Source organism: Lonchura striata, chromosome 3 (genome assembly GCF_046129695.1).
Source record: "Lonchura striata isolate bLonStr1 chromosome 3, bLonStr1.mat, whole genome shotgun sequence".
Taxonomy (NCBI): Eukaryota; Metazoa; Chordata; class Aves; order Passeriformes; family Estrildidae; genus Lonchura; species Lonchura striata.
In genome coordinates, this window is record NC_134605.1 from 28463321 (window position 1) to 28478612 (window position 15292).

Genomic DNA, 15292 nt, shown 5'->3' on the forward strand with positions numbered 1-15292 from the left:
AGCATGGTCAAGTGAAACACGAGAATATAAAAACTCAAAGATCCTGGGAAACAATTGCCAGATTCTTGCTGTAACAGAAATTCTTGTACTGAACAAAGGAAAGTATAACCTTCTCATTAAAGGTCACTTGCTGATGTTACTTGACTTAAACTTTCTCTGAACCATTTGCTGTTGCATATTATTTATGATTTCTGATTTCTCCCCTGATTATGCTGAGATACGCTGCCGCTGTGCTAATCTGAAGCCCCCTGGCTTCCCCTGCCCAGCAGAGGCACGGTCAGCTGCGGGGGTCACCCCCTGGATCTCGAGGAGAGTCGGGGAGCGGCTGAGGCAAAAAGTTTCACTGTCTGCCTTGTTTGGGGGAGTCGACTCAAGGCTGGGGAGACAGTTTCAGTTTTAATCCAGAATCCGGCGAGCTCCGAATTACAGCGTCCAACAGCCAAAAGTGGCCTCGAGGCTTTCCCAACATCTTAAAGACCGGGGCGGTAACAAGGGGAAGGGAACGCCCATTGACTAATGGGGGGATTTGGGGGCGGGGATGGTGAAAGGATAGACAGATACAAAAACCAATGGGGGAAACTTAAGGGAGGGACCCCGGACCCTCATCCAATTCCTCAACGCCCAGAGTAGAAGATTCGGGAAGAGTGGGATGGGGAGCCGAGTGATGGACAGGGTACCAGGGAGGGGATGGGGAAGTGACTGAGCATTTTCAGGGAGATTGGCACTGAGGGAAAGGTGGGAAAACTCGGAGTGAAACCATTGGGAGAAAATGGGGGGTGGAGGGGCAAACCATTAGAGAACCGTTACAGAAATATAAAAACACAACACAACAATATATATGCTTGTTGTCCTTGGATCTCAAGGCACCTCTGACCTTGCAAGTGTCTCATTTGCACTGAAGTCAAGGCAAAACCTTTTAGACTTCACAAGGGCTCTGCTTATAGGGGTTTGTTCCTTCAAGAATGTATTTCATGCAGCAGAGGAAAGCATCAGGAGAGTGCGTGTGCAGCTGGCATAGAGAAAGTGCCCCATGATGGAGCAGGGCTTAAGTCTGGGGGCACAGTGTCAAACAGCACACAGCCAGGAGAGTATAGAAAAAAAGGGGACCACACTGTATGGAGTGTGCAGAACTGGGCATTTCACGTTCTTCTTTCAAAGGAAATGCATTTTGCAATTTCTGTGCAATTCTGAATATCTGAAGTTTTGGAGAATTGTCAGCCAGATGTGTATAGGATGACAAGCTACTCAGCTGTTGGGGACACCCACAGAACCATATGTGTTTTAGCTGTGTGCATGTTTACACCCAGGTAAAACACCCCTGCAGCCCAATTGCACAAGCCTGGCCTGAGCTGCGCTTCCTGGAATTGGTACTGAGAGGCAGCAGTGGGGCTTCCCAAGAGCTACAGTGCCAGCTGCTCCATGGGTGGAGGGTCCTGGGAGCTGCTCTGCCAGCTGTTTTCATGATGTATTTTCTCTTGAGTGCTTTTATTCTGGTTTGAAAGCAAAACCAGTGAGAGACTCCAAGTCAGAAATACAACTTATTGGAAAAAGGGAAAAGAGACAAAACACATGCAATGATACAAAAGGAAGACCACCGACAAAGTCAGAATATAACCTGACACCCCTTTGTCCAGCGTGTTGGTAGCAGTCCAAATTGCAGTGGCTGCAGTCCTCTTGGAGTGGCAGATGTGGTTTTTGTGTGTACAGTGGTGCTGTAGAAAAAGTGTAGTTGGTCCAGTGGAAAACCCCAGCTGTGTCCTCTTGGAAACCTATGGGAAGGCTGCTTCTCTATCTAGCAATCTCAGGCTGTATGTAGGTGGGAATGTTTATCTCCTCCCCCCTGGGTGGAGCATCTCACAATGGGCTGATGTCATTCTGAGTCACAGGTGTGTCTTTGATCACAGAACTGGCTCCTGGAGAGTGTTATCTCTGAGTCCTGTGGCAAGACATTGATGAGCCCATTAACAGGAGATGAGGAAAACTGCCCAGAGGGCAACTCCTACACAGACGGTACTAGAATACATCTTGCCTTTCAGTCTTGGAACAGCTTCCTCCAGAGTAGCAGGGAGTGGTGTTTGTTCTCACTTCCCATGCAAATGAGCTGCCAGTTCTGAATTCCCCGTGGTGCACAGGGTTCACCATCTCATATTCCTCCATCTTCTCCCTTCTTTCTTCCCTCAGCCCATGCATAACTTACTCAATAGAAACGCAGACCTCTCCCATTCTATTCACACCACACCTACTCTGTCTGGCTCATCCCACCAAGAGGCACCTGTGAACAGGTACCTGGCCAGCATCAGTATCTTCAGCAGGGGTGCTCCCACCACTTTGCTTCTTGCTGCCACCTCTGTTGGATGATTGTACCCCCAGGTGCTGCTCCCAGGGGCCAGGCACAGAGCCTGGAAAAGCCAGTGCAAGGTGTGGGATGGTGCCTCTGGACATGCTGCATGATTTACAGTGCGTTCTGTGCCCCACACTGCTTCAGCTGCTGGTTTGCAGCAGTTGAGACAGGAGTGAAACATTAGCAAAATGTTTTTTATTGATGTATCACCATAGTTTGGCTCTCTTTGCATTTTAGCTCATACCACTGCAATGCAAACACCATTTTCACTTAGTAGACAGTAATATATATGTATAAAGGTATATATATATATATGTATATATATATATAAAGGTGTGCATGTGTGTGTATATATATATATATATATACACATAAATATAAAGGTATATATATATGTAGAGGTATATATATGCCTTCCCTTCAGAGATAATTAGACTGATCTCACTGATTTTAAAGGCAGCTAAAGATTTTCACAGTCCCTTGCCTGTGCCATGTGATTTAATGTAGTTCCCCCTGGGAGCAGGGTGTGGTGGGCTGTGTGTGCCTGAGCCGGTCTCCAGGCAGTCTGAACTCTGATGCTGTACAGATCCAGCAGTTTCTGAGCCCTCTCACCTCCTGCACTTGCAGGTTCACCCTGGTTGGACCCTTCTCCCTTTGAGGGACAGACAGCTGGGAGGTAGAGCTGGTGCTGTTCAGGGGAGCTGCTGGAGGTCAGGGAGCTGGGTGAAACAGTCTGCAGGCAGGTGCTGAATGTGATATTGTTGTTTACCCTGAACCCAGCAGCAATCTCAAGCTCGAGTTTAAAACAATGATTCTAAGTGTGTGGGGAGAAAGGTAACGAATTGCTTTAAAGTTTACTTTTGCTTCCCTGTGTAAGAAGCTATCAGCATGGATGCAAAAGACGTTATCTGGGTTTACATCACAAGGTCTGCTCCACTAATATCTGTCCCTCATAGGTGACAACACAGAATTCGCAGAGAAAGAATTGTGGGGACAGCATGATAAAATGAACCAAGGTAAATTTGTGAGTTTTCTGTGCTGGTAACTCATTGGCCAGGCTGAACATCTTTCATCTCTTAAAGTCATGGGAGATTTTCCCAAGGGTTTTCTTGTCCCCAGAGTACATACACTGGCTAGCAATATAAAGACTTTAAAAAATAACTGGATGTCACAGCATTTAGAACTATTGATTCAGCACAGTGCTAGAATTTTTGAAAAGTAATCATTTTGGAAAGGTGGGAACATTAAAATGTGAGAGGGAAAGGAGGAGCTGGGAAGAGCGTTGTGAAAAGTGCCACCCCCTGAGGAGTGGTACAGCAGCACCTTCGTGCACACCTGGCCTGAGCAGAGACAGGTTTGTGTTGTGCCAGCCAATGCAGAACCTTTTTGTAAGTCACCTATGGCCAGGGCAGAACAGGGTTCAAATTTTACAGAATTGCACACTAATTGGGAAGAACAGGACAAGAATGAATTCCAGCTCATGTATTATGACTAAAATAATTTTATCTTGTGTGTCAGTCCAGACTTTTCCTCTGAATCTGGCCATACCCTTTTGATGGTATCTCCAAAAGGTGTGGGCTCCCGGTGCTGCACAGCAGCCACTGCTTGTCAGAACACCTAGAGTCAAGTGCAAAAGAGCACAGCTTCTTACACATAATGCTCATTTGTTCCTGTAATATTTAGGTCCCTTTCCAAGGCCAATCCATACCTTCCTAATGGCCATCTAATTCCAGTTACTTCCGAATGCGAATAATCTTTCTATTCATTCATAGTTCTACAAGTTGCCCCAGTGCAAGGTAGAACTGCACCCCTGGAAGGAGTGTTGTGTTGAGCTGCAGGGTCAGCCCTCAGTTTTCTGGGAATGTGACCCTCAGGATCTGAAAAGTGAGGCTGAGTTGTGTGTGTCCAAGGGCTGGAACCCCCTGAGAATGCACTGGGGGCTGGGCTGCTCCTGGAATTGTGCCTAATGCCCACAATGCAGGAGGTTAACTGGGGAGGTGCTAAGCTCTGTGAAGATCCTGCCCTTCCGCTGCTTCAGGCTGATACCTGCCAAGTCTGCACGACCAGAGTGGATTATTAGGCAGAAGTCTTTTATTCTTTCTGTGCAATCAAAATAAACCTGGCAAAATGTGCACCTATTTTCTGACAAAGGCTGGAGACTCTTAGCGAAATAACAAACTGTCTGAGCTTTTATAATTCGCTAAATAGGGCAGCTGTTGTTGGAGTGTTGTTCCAGCAGCACACTTTATTTCTTCTTAGAAAGGAGCTCATGTGTTTTGCAAAGCTCTCTTCCTATCTATCCTCATCTGCACCTGATGCAGCTAATAAAAATGCAGCAGATATCAAATTTACATACATTAGTTTATAATTGCATGTTTCCAATGTAACCCACTAAATGTGTTTGTGTTCAGACGATGTTGTGGAGGATGTGCTGATGGACATCTTGGATTTTCTCTGAAAAGCAGGTATATTTCCTGCCAATGTGGGGTGGGAACCTGAACCTGAGGGAGCACTGGGCATTTCTGCTGTGCTCAGGAAGTAGGGCCAGGATTCCCAGCTGCTGACACTAGAGACAACTTATGCTATTTTTGTACTATTTTTTCCCCATGTGGCTTTACCTTAGGTGCGCTTCAGGCTCCTTGAACCTCCCAGAGACTCTTGATAAAGGGATTGTATTTTTATCATCTGTCTGTAATGAATGTAAAATCTCAGAGGCAGCTGCAGGAGGAGGGGAAGCACACACACGTATATTAGTAAACCATTTTGCATACTGTTGCAGGCAGACTTCCCCATGTTTCCTTTGATTGTGGAATGGGGAATGGTCAGGCATGTTTCTTAAAGCTTTGAAGGAAACATTGGATTTTCACATAATGATGTTTTGCTGAGGAAAGATTAATCCTTTCCACTCTCAGCTTCCATAATGTATTGTGAAATGAACAGGGCTTATACCTTCATTAATTAAAAAGATCAGCTGGGCAGGGAGCCTGACACAGAGCTCACCACTGCTCTTGTAGCCTCTGCCAGATAGCTGAAGGAGGAAGAGCCCGAGTCTGTTGCTGGAGTCCCGACCAGCAGTTGTCCCTCTCCTTTCCTCGTGGTACTACCGGAAAAATCTGCCTCTTTATTCCTGCTTTTCACAGCCCACTCGAGTCTGGTCTTCTGTAGGTTATGGTGACAGGTCAAACGTCAGTCAGGGGATGTGTTTTCCTCTTCCTCAGCCCGGGCACCTGTCCAGCCCCCTCTACTGTGTTTATTTTTCCATTTAGGGGTGTCTTATCCCCCAAAACAACGCTCCCATGGTTCCAAGAGTTCCCCTATTTGCATCGTAGTCCTAGAATGGCTGTGTGGGTGGGGAGGGGCATGGGGGGGGGAGCAGGTGATCTCCAGGTAGTTTAGAGAAAACAAACAGAGCAATTAGCTAATTAACATTTCAATATCAGTACTCAGCGAGAGCCAGCAGTGTCCTAGTATTGCTATGGGAACCAGGAAGGCTCTTTTGTTCATTACATTTTGTAATGTACTTTTTGGAGTTTTCCTCACTCCTGTCCTTGTGCTGGTACCTCCCTGACTACTTCCTTAGGCTGTACACCTAAGGTGTTTCTGGCAGCCTTTGGCATCTCTAACACAGCAGATATGCTGAGGTGGGAGGGGAAGGCAGCCTGGCAGGACTAGTTCTGCCTCAGAAGGAAGCAATCACAGCTTCTGGAAGTAGTCACAGCTCCTGGAAATAGTCACAACTCCTGGTGGGTGAGTTCTGACTGATGATAAGAAGTCACAGACATCACTGGTTCTCATAAAGGAGAAGGGTATTGCTGTGTTCCTCCATTATGGATATTTTAAAGATGCTGTCTGTACTGCTCCAGTAGCTCCTGCTAGTTTTTTAGGACTCCTTATGGAATTTACCAATTCACAGGAATACAATTAACAGTAATAACCTGAGCCTTTGGGTAAAAGACTGTATGTAAAAAAGAGTGGTTTCCCCCATTGATGCAGTGCCTGGGTAGAGCTGTTCCTTGCATGAGGAACAAAATTAAAATGCAGTTGCCTTTTGCTCAGTTATTGCTTCAGAGGCAGCAAAACCAGGAGAGTGAGCTGGATTGTTTTTCTCTTTAATCTTCTGTGCAATTGCTAATTAAGTCCCTATTGCTAGAGCTTTATTAATGCTAAAGATGTGAAAGGCAGTTTGATTTTTTCCAGCTGATGGCTGAATGTGAAGAACTGACCATTACAAGAAAGCTGTTGTTTCAAAATCTGGAATTACTGAGGAGCACTTGAGTGCTAGAGCATTGTCTTCACACTGGCTTTTTGATTTATAACCCAAAGCCAATTGGCAGGCTGTTCTTAAGAGCTTTATAATCCAATTAACATCCAGAGCAGAAATAAGACATTTGAGAAAATGGAGGGAATATGTCTTTCAGTGACTAGCAACAGTGCATTTGCAGCAAAGGCTGTAAAGTGCGTGATGTGCTCCTCTCGATGGTTCTGTGGATTGTTGGACAGTGGGAAGAGAGCTGCCAACTCCTCCAGGAGATACTGCACCTTCTCTGGACACCTTTGACTGCTTCCCTCAAGGAAGGAGCTATGCTGTGCCCTAGGGGGGTGTCTGTCCCCGCTTGGGCACGTGTGGGTCACAGGGTGGTGCTGGACACAGAAGGAAATGGCACAGTAAACTTTTAGGAAAGGTGGTACCTGAGGACAAGGCAGGTGAGGCAGAGCCTCTGGCAGGTGGCTGCAAGGTTGGGTTGGGCAGCCTCTCGCTGTGTTACTGAACAGCATGTGAGGTGGGTGTGAGGAGCTGATTAAACATCTGAGCTTTCTTTCTCCCCTCCCCACTTTTTGCAGCTCTCCATGAATTCCCCAATGACATCTTCACGAATGAGGACAGGAGACATGGAGCTGTCGTCCTGCACATCCTCTGTGTAAGTGTTGTGACTTTGCCTTTCTTCTCCTACTGGCATGGACAGGGCCTGGTGTGCTCAAGAGCTCTGATTGAAGTTACTTTATCTTCAGTTCATTTTCATCTCCTGTATGGACTGTGAAGTCAGGGATGTGATTTTTTTTTTTTGTTCTTGGGATCTTCTGATAGAAAGGAGTCGAAGGATGGTTTAAACTTGCTTCCTGTTTTCATTTTTTCTGTAGACACCATTAGAATGTCAGGCCATAGGAAAAAGAAAGTTTTCTCTGAAAATGGGATAGTTTGGCATCTTTAAGATGAAAACTAAATGTCAGAGAGCTAAAAGATTCAAGAATTCTGCAAGAAGCAACTCTGGAACACTCTGAAGTTTATGAACTGGTTTAGAGCAAATCTGGGAGAAAACCTCCAAAAGGGGCCCCCCAGAAAGCCAACCCACATGGCCCCTCCCCCTAACTGGTTTGGGAAAAATTTATTCAGAGAGAAATGGAAAAAAACCCTGTTTATTTAAACAGGCAAAGCACTTCCCAGCACAAAAAATGACCAATAGCAGACGACAAAACTAATTTGCTCCTCTGAAGAGACAACAAATTCAGAAAGTCCTGTGGCTGGTCACTCTGTTATCATATCAGTCCTTCTGGCACTGGGAAAGGCTGCTGTCCAGAGTAGGTCACAAAGTGCAAATGCTCAGTGCTCCCTGGGTCCCGGTCCGGAGCAGTTTCAAACGGTTCCAAGAAAAGTGAAAGCAAAAAAACAGTCCAGGGAAAACTCTGCCTCAGCTAGCTAAACTAACTAAAAAGCAAAGGAGCGCTCTGTTCTGCCCCGTCCATGCCCAGATAACACAATGGAGTTCTGTGTTCCAGCAGACTGTGGAGGAGTGAGTGCAGGCTGATAACTCCATACTTCTTCTTCTCCCCGCCTTCGTTCTCTTGAAGGCACTGAATATAATATCCAGCAGAAACAGAACACACAACTGGGGATACAAGCATCATAACAGCACCCCAGGAAAATGGAATAGAATAATTGATATAGAAATAGCCGTGGCATTACGTGGATTGGAAAGTTTGCTTTATCAGCTCTATGAGTTATGTTAGAGGCATTCTTAAGCAGCCAAGAAAATACCTGCTGCTAATGAATGTTTAGAAGCTTTTAACAATTTTTAGTCAGCTTAAATGAGCAGTCACCATTAGCTGTGAGAAGTGATTCATGATTTCTTTTTGAGTATAAATTAGATTGTATTGTGTATTGCAATGTGAGCCCTCTGTGTAAGACTTTTATTTTGGGTAAGTAGCTGCAGAAATTTGTTGAGTAATGTTGCTATTGTCTGTGCCTGGCAAGTTCAAGAATCTCAAGTTTCCATGGGAACATTGAGCTTTGAACTGTTTTGGAGACTGAGCACTGAACCCGAGCTGGATTTTGTATCACTGACAAGAATACTCCTAAAAATTCATATATTAATTCAGTTCTGAATGAGCTGAATGTGCCTTTAACATGTACCAAAACAAAGGTACAGACTGAACTGCCTAGTTCAGAATAAAAAGAAAAATCTATTTTTAATGAGAAGTAGAACAGCATCCACTGTCCCAGCAGAAATGTAATCAGTTTCTTTCCTGCTAGCAAACAGCAAGGTAGCTCCTTTGTTTCATTGTTCCATGGGTGCTCCATTGCTCTCTATAGCAGTTTTGTGGACTTAGGAAATTTACTGACCACTCTTTGTCTTGTGGTCCCTGAGGTGCAGGATTTAGCTGGAATTCAGCCTCTCTAGTACTGGGATAGCTGGAGACAACCCCTTGTCAAAGAAAAAATGATACTCAGAGAAAACAGAAAGCTGTTAGCATTTAGCAAGCTGCCTCTAGTCTGAGTTGGAAGGGGTGCTCTTTGTACTGGGGTAATGAACCTTCAGTCCTTTTTTTTACCTCCCAGAAATGTAAATGGATGATGAAATCAGAGCAGAAGTAGAAGTGCACTTTTCTGGGGGAAAGAGGATTCAGACACAGAGTTTTTTGCCTCTTCTGAGTTTTCTTAATGGGTTTGAGGAAACCGGACTGTAAAAGGGGCTCTATAATGGTAGGGAGAAAAATGCAGCGATGATTAGCGGTCATCACCGTGCTTCTCATGTTAGTAACCTCCCCTTAAACAGTTTCTATTCATTTAAGTAAAAACGTTATTCTCTGTTCTCTGCCCATTTGTCCATACTTTCATGTTTAATTCTGAAAGACATCAAGACGAAGATGGTTTACCAGAAGCCAGAGGAACAGGCCAAAAGCTATCACTAGGACCTTGGAGAAGAGGAAGAGGTTTCCCAGGGCATCTTCTCCGTATTGTTTAATAAAAAGGGAAAAAAGACCCCATCGGATCTTCACAGTGGGGCTCTGTGAATTACTAAACATGATCTGATGCTTCACAAAGATGAAAGTTAATCCCTAAACACTAGAAAAATCTAGGAAAAACTGGGCAGGTCAGCAATAGTTTTAGGTCTGAACTGAAAACACCATACTTCTTTGAAGGAGAAGTGGGTCACTGAAGGCATATTACAGGGAGGAGTCATGGTGTTTAATTTCTCCTGGATACTTTTTCAGAGCTCAGCAGCTGACTGCTTCACTGACATTAATTATTTCCATGTCCCCTCTGAGAAGAGGCTGAGCTGCTGACTAACTACCCACTAAGTCACTGGTTTGGGATGTTTAGTTTGGAGGGGCTGGGGTCTGGATTTTAAGTCTGGTGCTGTTTCTGCAGCCTGGGAGCTCCCCAGCACCCAAGGGCTTCTTTTTGCAATCTTAACATTATTGTTTGCAGAATCATAGGTTGGATTGGAAGGAACCTTACGCATTATCCAGTTTCAACTCCCTGGCTATGGGGAGTTGAACCTTGGAGTAACCTTCCACTATCCCAGGTTACTCTAAGCTTCATCCAGCCTGGCCTTGGACACTTCCAGGCATCCAGGGGCAGCCACAGCTTCTCTGGGCAACCTGTGCCAGGGCCTCAGCACTCCCACAGGAAAGAATTTCTTCCTAATACCCAATCTACCCTGCCCTCTGTCAGCATGAAGCCATTCCTTCTTGTCACTCCAAACCCTTGTAAAAGTCCTTCTCCAGCTCTCCTGCAGTCCCTTTGGGTACTGGAAAGGCTGTGTAGTTGCTCTCTTAGCCTTTTCCTAGTTTTCATTTTTTTCCAGCTGACATCCCATGCATATCTTCAGCCCTGCCCTGCTCAGGGGCATTGGCACCAGTTACCCCACAAGACAGGAGGGAAATGGCTTTGCTGAGCAATTCCCAAGGTTTTGGCTAGCAGGTGAGAATGGGGGATTTGAGTCTGTGTATCACCCGGTGTTTTTGACAGCACAGTGTTGTTTCTTCTTTTCCCAGCCTTCTCCAGCAGATCTGGAGTGGAATACCAGGATATGGTATTGATACCAGGGTTGCCAGCATGAGGAGCCCATGCGTGGTCAGAGCTGAGTCTGTCTGGGCAGAGCTGGGCCCTCAATACTGAGCAGGGTGGAGGAGCAGTGTTTGTGATAAGCCATGCCTTCTACTTGCCACTTATAGCTTCCCATAGCCATGGGAATGGGGGCTCTAACAGGCACCTGCCTCCCTCCTGCGAGGCCTTTGGGAAATGTAGGTCACCCTGGATGGGTCCTGTCTCTATCTATTTCTGCATCAGGTCAATACCCAGACACATCTCATTTCTGCAGCGCAGGGCTGTCTCCTTAGGGGGTTGATTTCTCCAGTGCCCTAGCCATCTGTGGGAGCACTGCTGGGCATATCATGGTACACAAGCTGCTGGCTGGAGTCAACTCAGGCTCTGTGGCTTCCTGCTTTGGTTAGGTTTTTTTAATTTCCCTCCAACAGTGGAATTTTAGGTGGGTTTGTAATGCAGTCAGAGTTGAGAAAAGCCCTGAGCTTGTTTAACATGGTTTCAGGGTAGCCCCTTGCCCCCCTGGGGCAGGGGTCTGTGGGGCAGCAGCAGGCCCCCCTGCTGTTGCTGCCACCAACAACCTCAGCTTTTCACAGCCCCCTGGGAAGAAGGCAGGGCTGTAGGGATTGTTGCTTCTATGGCATTATGCACTCTTGTGAATAAGTTTGAGTGTGAAGACAGTCATGGGAAGCTCAAAGGACTGCTGGACAAGCATGAAAAATGACCATTCCTGTCCTGTGCAGTGGAACAGGTATTTTGAGTAAGAAACTTAATCACCTTTGATGCAGAGAATGCATCTTTGTTAGAATTAGTAATTTTAAAATCAGTCCTAATGTGGTATTTAATCTGACATTTATAATCCTTTTATTCAGGGCCATTGAATTTTCCTAATTTTTTAATGTCCTTTGTGGGAGGAGGAGTGAGTGAGTTTTTTAAAGTGTGTTGCCTAGGTAAAGATTCCCATATCATCACTTGGAGCTTAAAACAACTGAGTGAAGCTGGAGCTGAGCCTTATTTATGTGTTGAGTCCTCCACATTGTACTCTGCTGCCATTGCAGAGGCCATATTCCTTTTCCCCAACCACTTTCTTAACTCCCAGTGGGAATTTCAGGTGGAACAGCCTTCAGTCCGTGCTGCCCTGTTCCTTTCCAGAGCGCTGCACCCATGGTGCCTGTGAAGACAGGATGCCATGTGCTGAAGGAAAAATCTATGTGACTCTTCAGTGAAATGCTGGAAGATGATACCACCTCATCATGCTGGGTGTCTCAGCTGTGCTGTTGGCCCTCTCCTCATGGTACATGCCATGCAGACTGGCCTCCCTGATGCTCCTGCCTTCCTACCTCTTGCATAAAAAAGCCCCCTCCTGCTTGTGTTCCTGATGGCCGAAACTCTAAACATTGCTTTGTTTTGTTTGTTTAAAAAACAAACAAACAAGCCCCATCAAAAAGCCTGAAGAACTTCCAAGGAAGTAACAGTTACTGTCCTCATGTGTTCACTGACTGTGGGTAGCTTCCAGTGATTTAGTCTCTGAACAAAGCTGGGGTTTAGCCAGATAATCCTTTGATTCTGACACTTTACACTTTATTGCACTCAAGCCACTTGAATAAACTTAGGGAAGACTCATAGCCAAAACAGATTTGTGACAGAAATGAGGTCATTAAAGTGAATGCTGGAGCGTACAGGTCACATGGGTTTAGCCTGGTCAGTGCTGTCAGCCTGATGCTAGTGCTCATCCTGAGGAGTGCAGCAGATTTGGCTTGAAGTTTCCAGCTTCTGCAGCAGGGGGCCAGTCCCCACTCCTGGGGTGGATAAGCAAGAGCCTGGGGGGGGCAGTTCCTTCACATTTACTTTTCTGTTCCTTACTCATTTCAGTGCCTTTTTTGCTTTCCGTTTTGTACCTGATCCTACTAATGAGAAAGCATGGTCAGACAAAAGAAAATTCCCTTGTCACCTTTGAAGGTTGTTGTTATGCCCTCCAAAATCCTGGGCACCATGAGATTCCACTTTAATGCTGGGACGTGGAGATGCTTTGTCAGTCTTGCATGCACTGGAAGCGACACAAGCCCTCTCCTGGGATCATTTGAATGTGCATATAAAAATCCAGAGAAGGAATTGTCTAAACTGAAAAAATGGTGGGTGCCTTGTCCCTGGTGCCTCTGATGAGCCCTGTGGAGCTTGGCATCATCTGTGGACACCTACAGAGCAGTGCAGTGCATGTGTGCTACATGTGGAGGCATCTGGGGTGAGCTGCCTGGGCTCTGGAGCATGGGCTGCTGTGGTGGCTACCTTCCCTTGGCTCCCATTCCCTTGCCTGCCTCTTGGAAGTGCAGGAAGTCCAGCAGCCATGTGGAGCCCTGTGCTCCATGGGCATGGATTGTGTCAAATGGACAGGACATACTCACTTTATGGGAATGGTGCTGATGGACAAATGAGCCTTCTTGAGAGGTATTACTCTGTTTGGACAGAACAGCGAGGGCATGACTCACTGCAGACTAATATGAGTAGCAAATCAAAAATCTAGGCTGAAGTTAGGCACCACTATCCATTGTATTTCAAAGGAATTTGGGCACATTGCTCCCTGGAGCCATTTCTGATCCATGTTCTATCTTCCTTTATCTCTGTTCATACAGTTGGTATTGTGTCAGCAGCTGGTGCTCCCTTTTCAAGATCAGGTTCTTTGCTGCACCCAGCAGAGTTTGAAACCTAGAATTTTGCTTGCCCTTTGTGGTCCTTGGGCCTGTTTTGCAGCAAGATTTTCAAAAAGCCTAAGTTACACTTACCTGTGTTTATGATGAGGGACAAAGATGCACAGAAACTATACAAGTGACATTCTAGCATCTATTGTGTCAAGATTTTGTCAAAATAATTTCTTATGATGAAATTCCCATCTCTAATCCTGAAAAAAATACACTTGAATTATTTTTGAGCTTGAAAAGTTTCCATGGCTGAGATACACAGTAATTACTGGTGTTTTTGCAGCAAAGTTTTAATTCTGGCAAATTAGAATCTGTGTTTTTGGTGGGGCTGGGGATTTAAACCTGTTCTGGGAAAATCAAAACAAGAACAAAAAAACCTGGAGGCCATTTTTATTGCTGCTTTCTCTCCAGAAAAGAATATTCTGATCTCCTTGCATTGCCTGAGCTTCTGCAGGGCTTCAACAACAAGCAAAGCCAGAGGATCTGTTGGCGATGTGCTTGGAACTGTGGTTCCCTAGGATTAATACACTGTTTTTCTACAAATATTGGCCACCTCTCTCAGCTGTAGTTAGTCACTGGAGCTGTACTGCTTCTAGAAGTAACTGTGCTGGTGCTTGGTAGGTGTTACCAAAAAGGTGGAGCTGTCTTTGAACTTTACAGCAAGTCTTGGATATGTCCATGCCAGAAAACCAGAGTGGGCTTGGAGGCAGACTCAGCCTGGCTGGGGGGTTGTGCTCTGCTGGTGCCTGGCATGCTTTTCCCCTGGTTTTCCCCTATGCCAATGGGCATTTTCCCATCCAGTGGCAGTCTTTTGTGTCAAGGTGGGGAGTGAGCTCCTTCCCTGTGGGCAGGATGGGCCAGGTTGCCCTTCATGGCTTTGCTGCGTGGATGTGAGCCACACTGTGCCATTTGCGTCTTGGGGCAGAGATCAGGCCCCAGCACATTCTGTTTAATAGTACAGAAACCCAGATTAAATACTTCTTGCATGAAATTGAAGAACTGATTGGCTCAGTGTCATTTAGAGCCCTGTGTTCCTCCTTGGTTTTATTTGTTCCTATGGGAAGTTCAGCAAGATTTACCAGTGGGACCCAGGTGACATGGCAGGGCACTTCAGTCCAGGAAAACAAGCTCCTTTTCCTTTTTTCAGAACTCTAGATTTCAAAAATTACTCCTCCAGGGTTTAGATTTTCAGAGAACACAGTGATAAAAAAGCCTTGCACTGCCCAATGGGGAAAAAAGGAAGGCAAAAATACTTCAGTGTGGTTTAGCAATGTCCAGAGAATTAAAAAAAAAAAAAAAAAAGCTAGCCTATATTGTGAAGATAAAATGTTGGCAGCTTTTGATAGTTTATAAGAACTTTTGGATAAATACTCCACAATTTTTTAATTAAATCCCAGACAGCTCTATGAATTCTTCTTGCAAGAACATTTTATTTTCTTGAAAAGTCTGTACAAAATCAAACCTGAGATGTGTTGGGATGCTGCCATTCAGTTCTGTGTGGCAGTCGCTAGACTCAGCCTTTTCTCTTCTCTATTGCAGGCTATGTACATGTTCTATGCATTGGCAATTGTCTGCGATGACTTCTTCGTCCCTTCACTGGAAAAGATCTGTGAAGTAAGTGTTAGATGTTCCTTCCTCTTGTGCTGCTTTCACAGCAGTTCTGGAGAGCCTTGGGGTGTGGTGATGGTGTATTTTATTGTTGTCCTGCAGTGTTGCCTGTGCTGCTTGTCTTGTTGCTCAGCATGATGTGTGAGCATTGACTCAACTCTGTATTCTTCCTTGCAGACATGATCCAGGCATTCACACTGTGGTGGTTGCTGTTGCCTCTTGTTTATGTATCTTTGCAGATGTCTCTGCAGAAACACCAGGCCCTAACCTTAGGTGACACAAATTAAAACCTCTGGTAATTTACCCCAGTAGAAACTGTGG

At 45.5% G+C, this 15292-nt stretch overlaps 1 protein-coding gene across 1 annotated transcript in view; it reads left to right on the top strand.

Annotated features, from left to right (window-relative positions):
• Positions 1–15292, top strand: part of SLC24A3 (solute carrier family 24 member 3) — a 113648-nt gene that overhangs the window by 53801 nt on the left and 44555 nt on the right. The window contains exons 3-4 of the mRNA XM_021543338.3: positions 7184–7260; positions 14903–14977. Of these exons, the coding sequence (XP_021399013.2) occupies positions 7184–7260; positions 14903–14977 (152 nt within the window). The remainder of the gene's footprint in view (positions 1–7183; positions 7261–14902; positions 14978–15292) is intronic.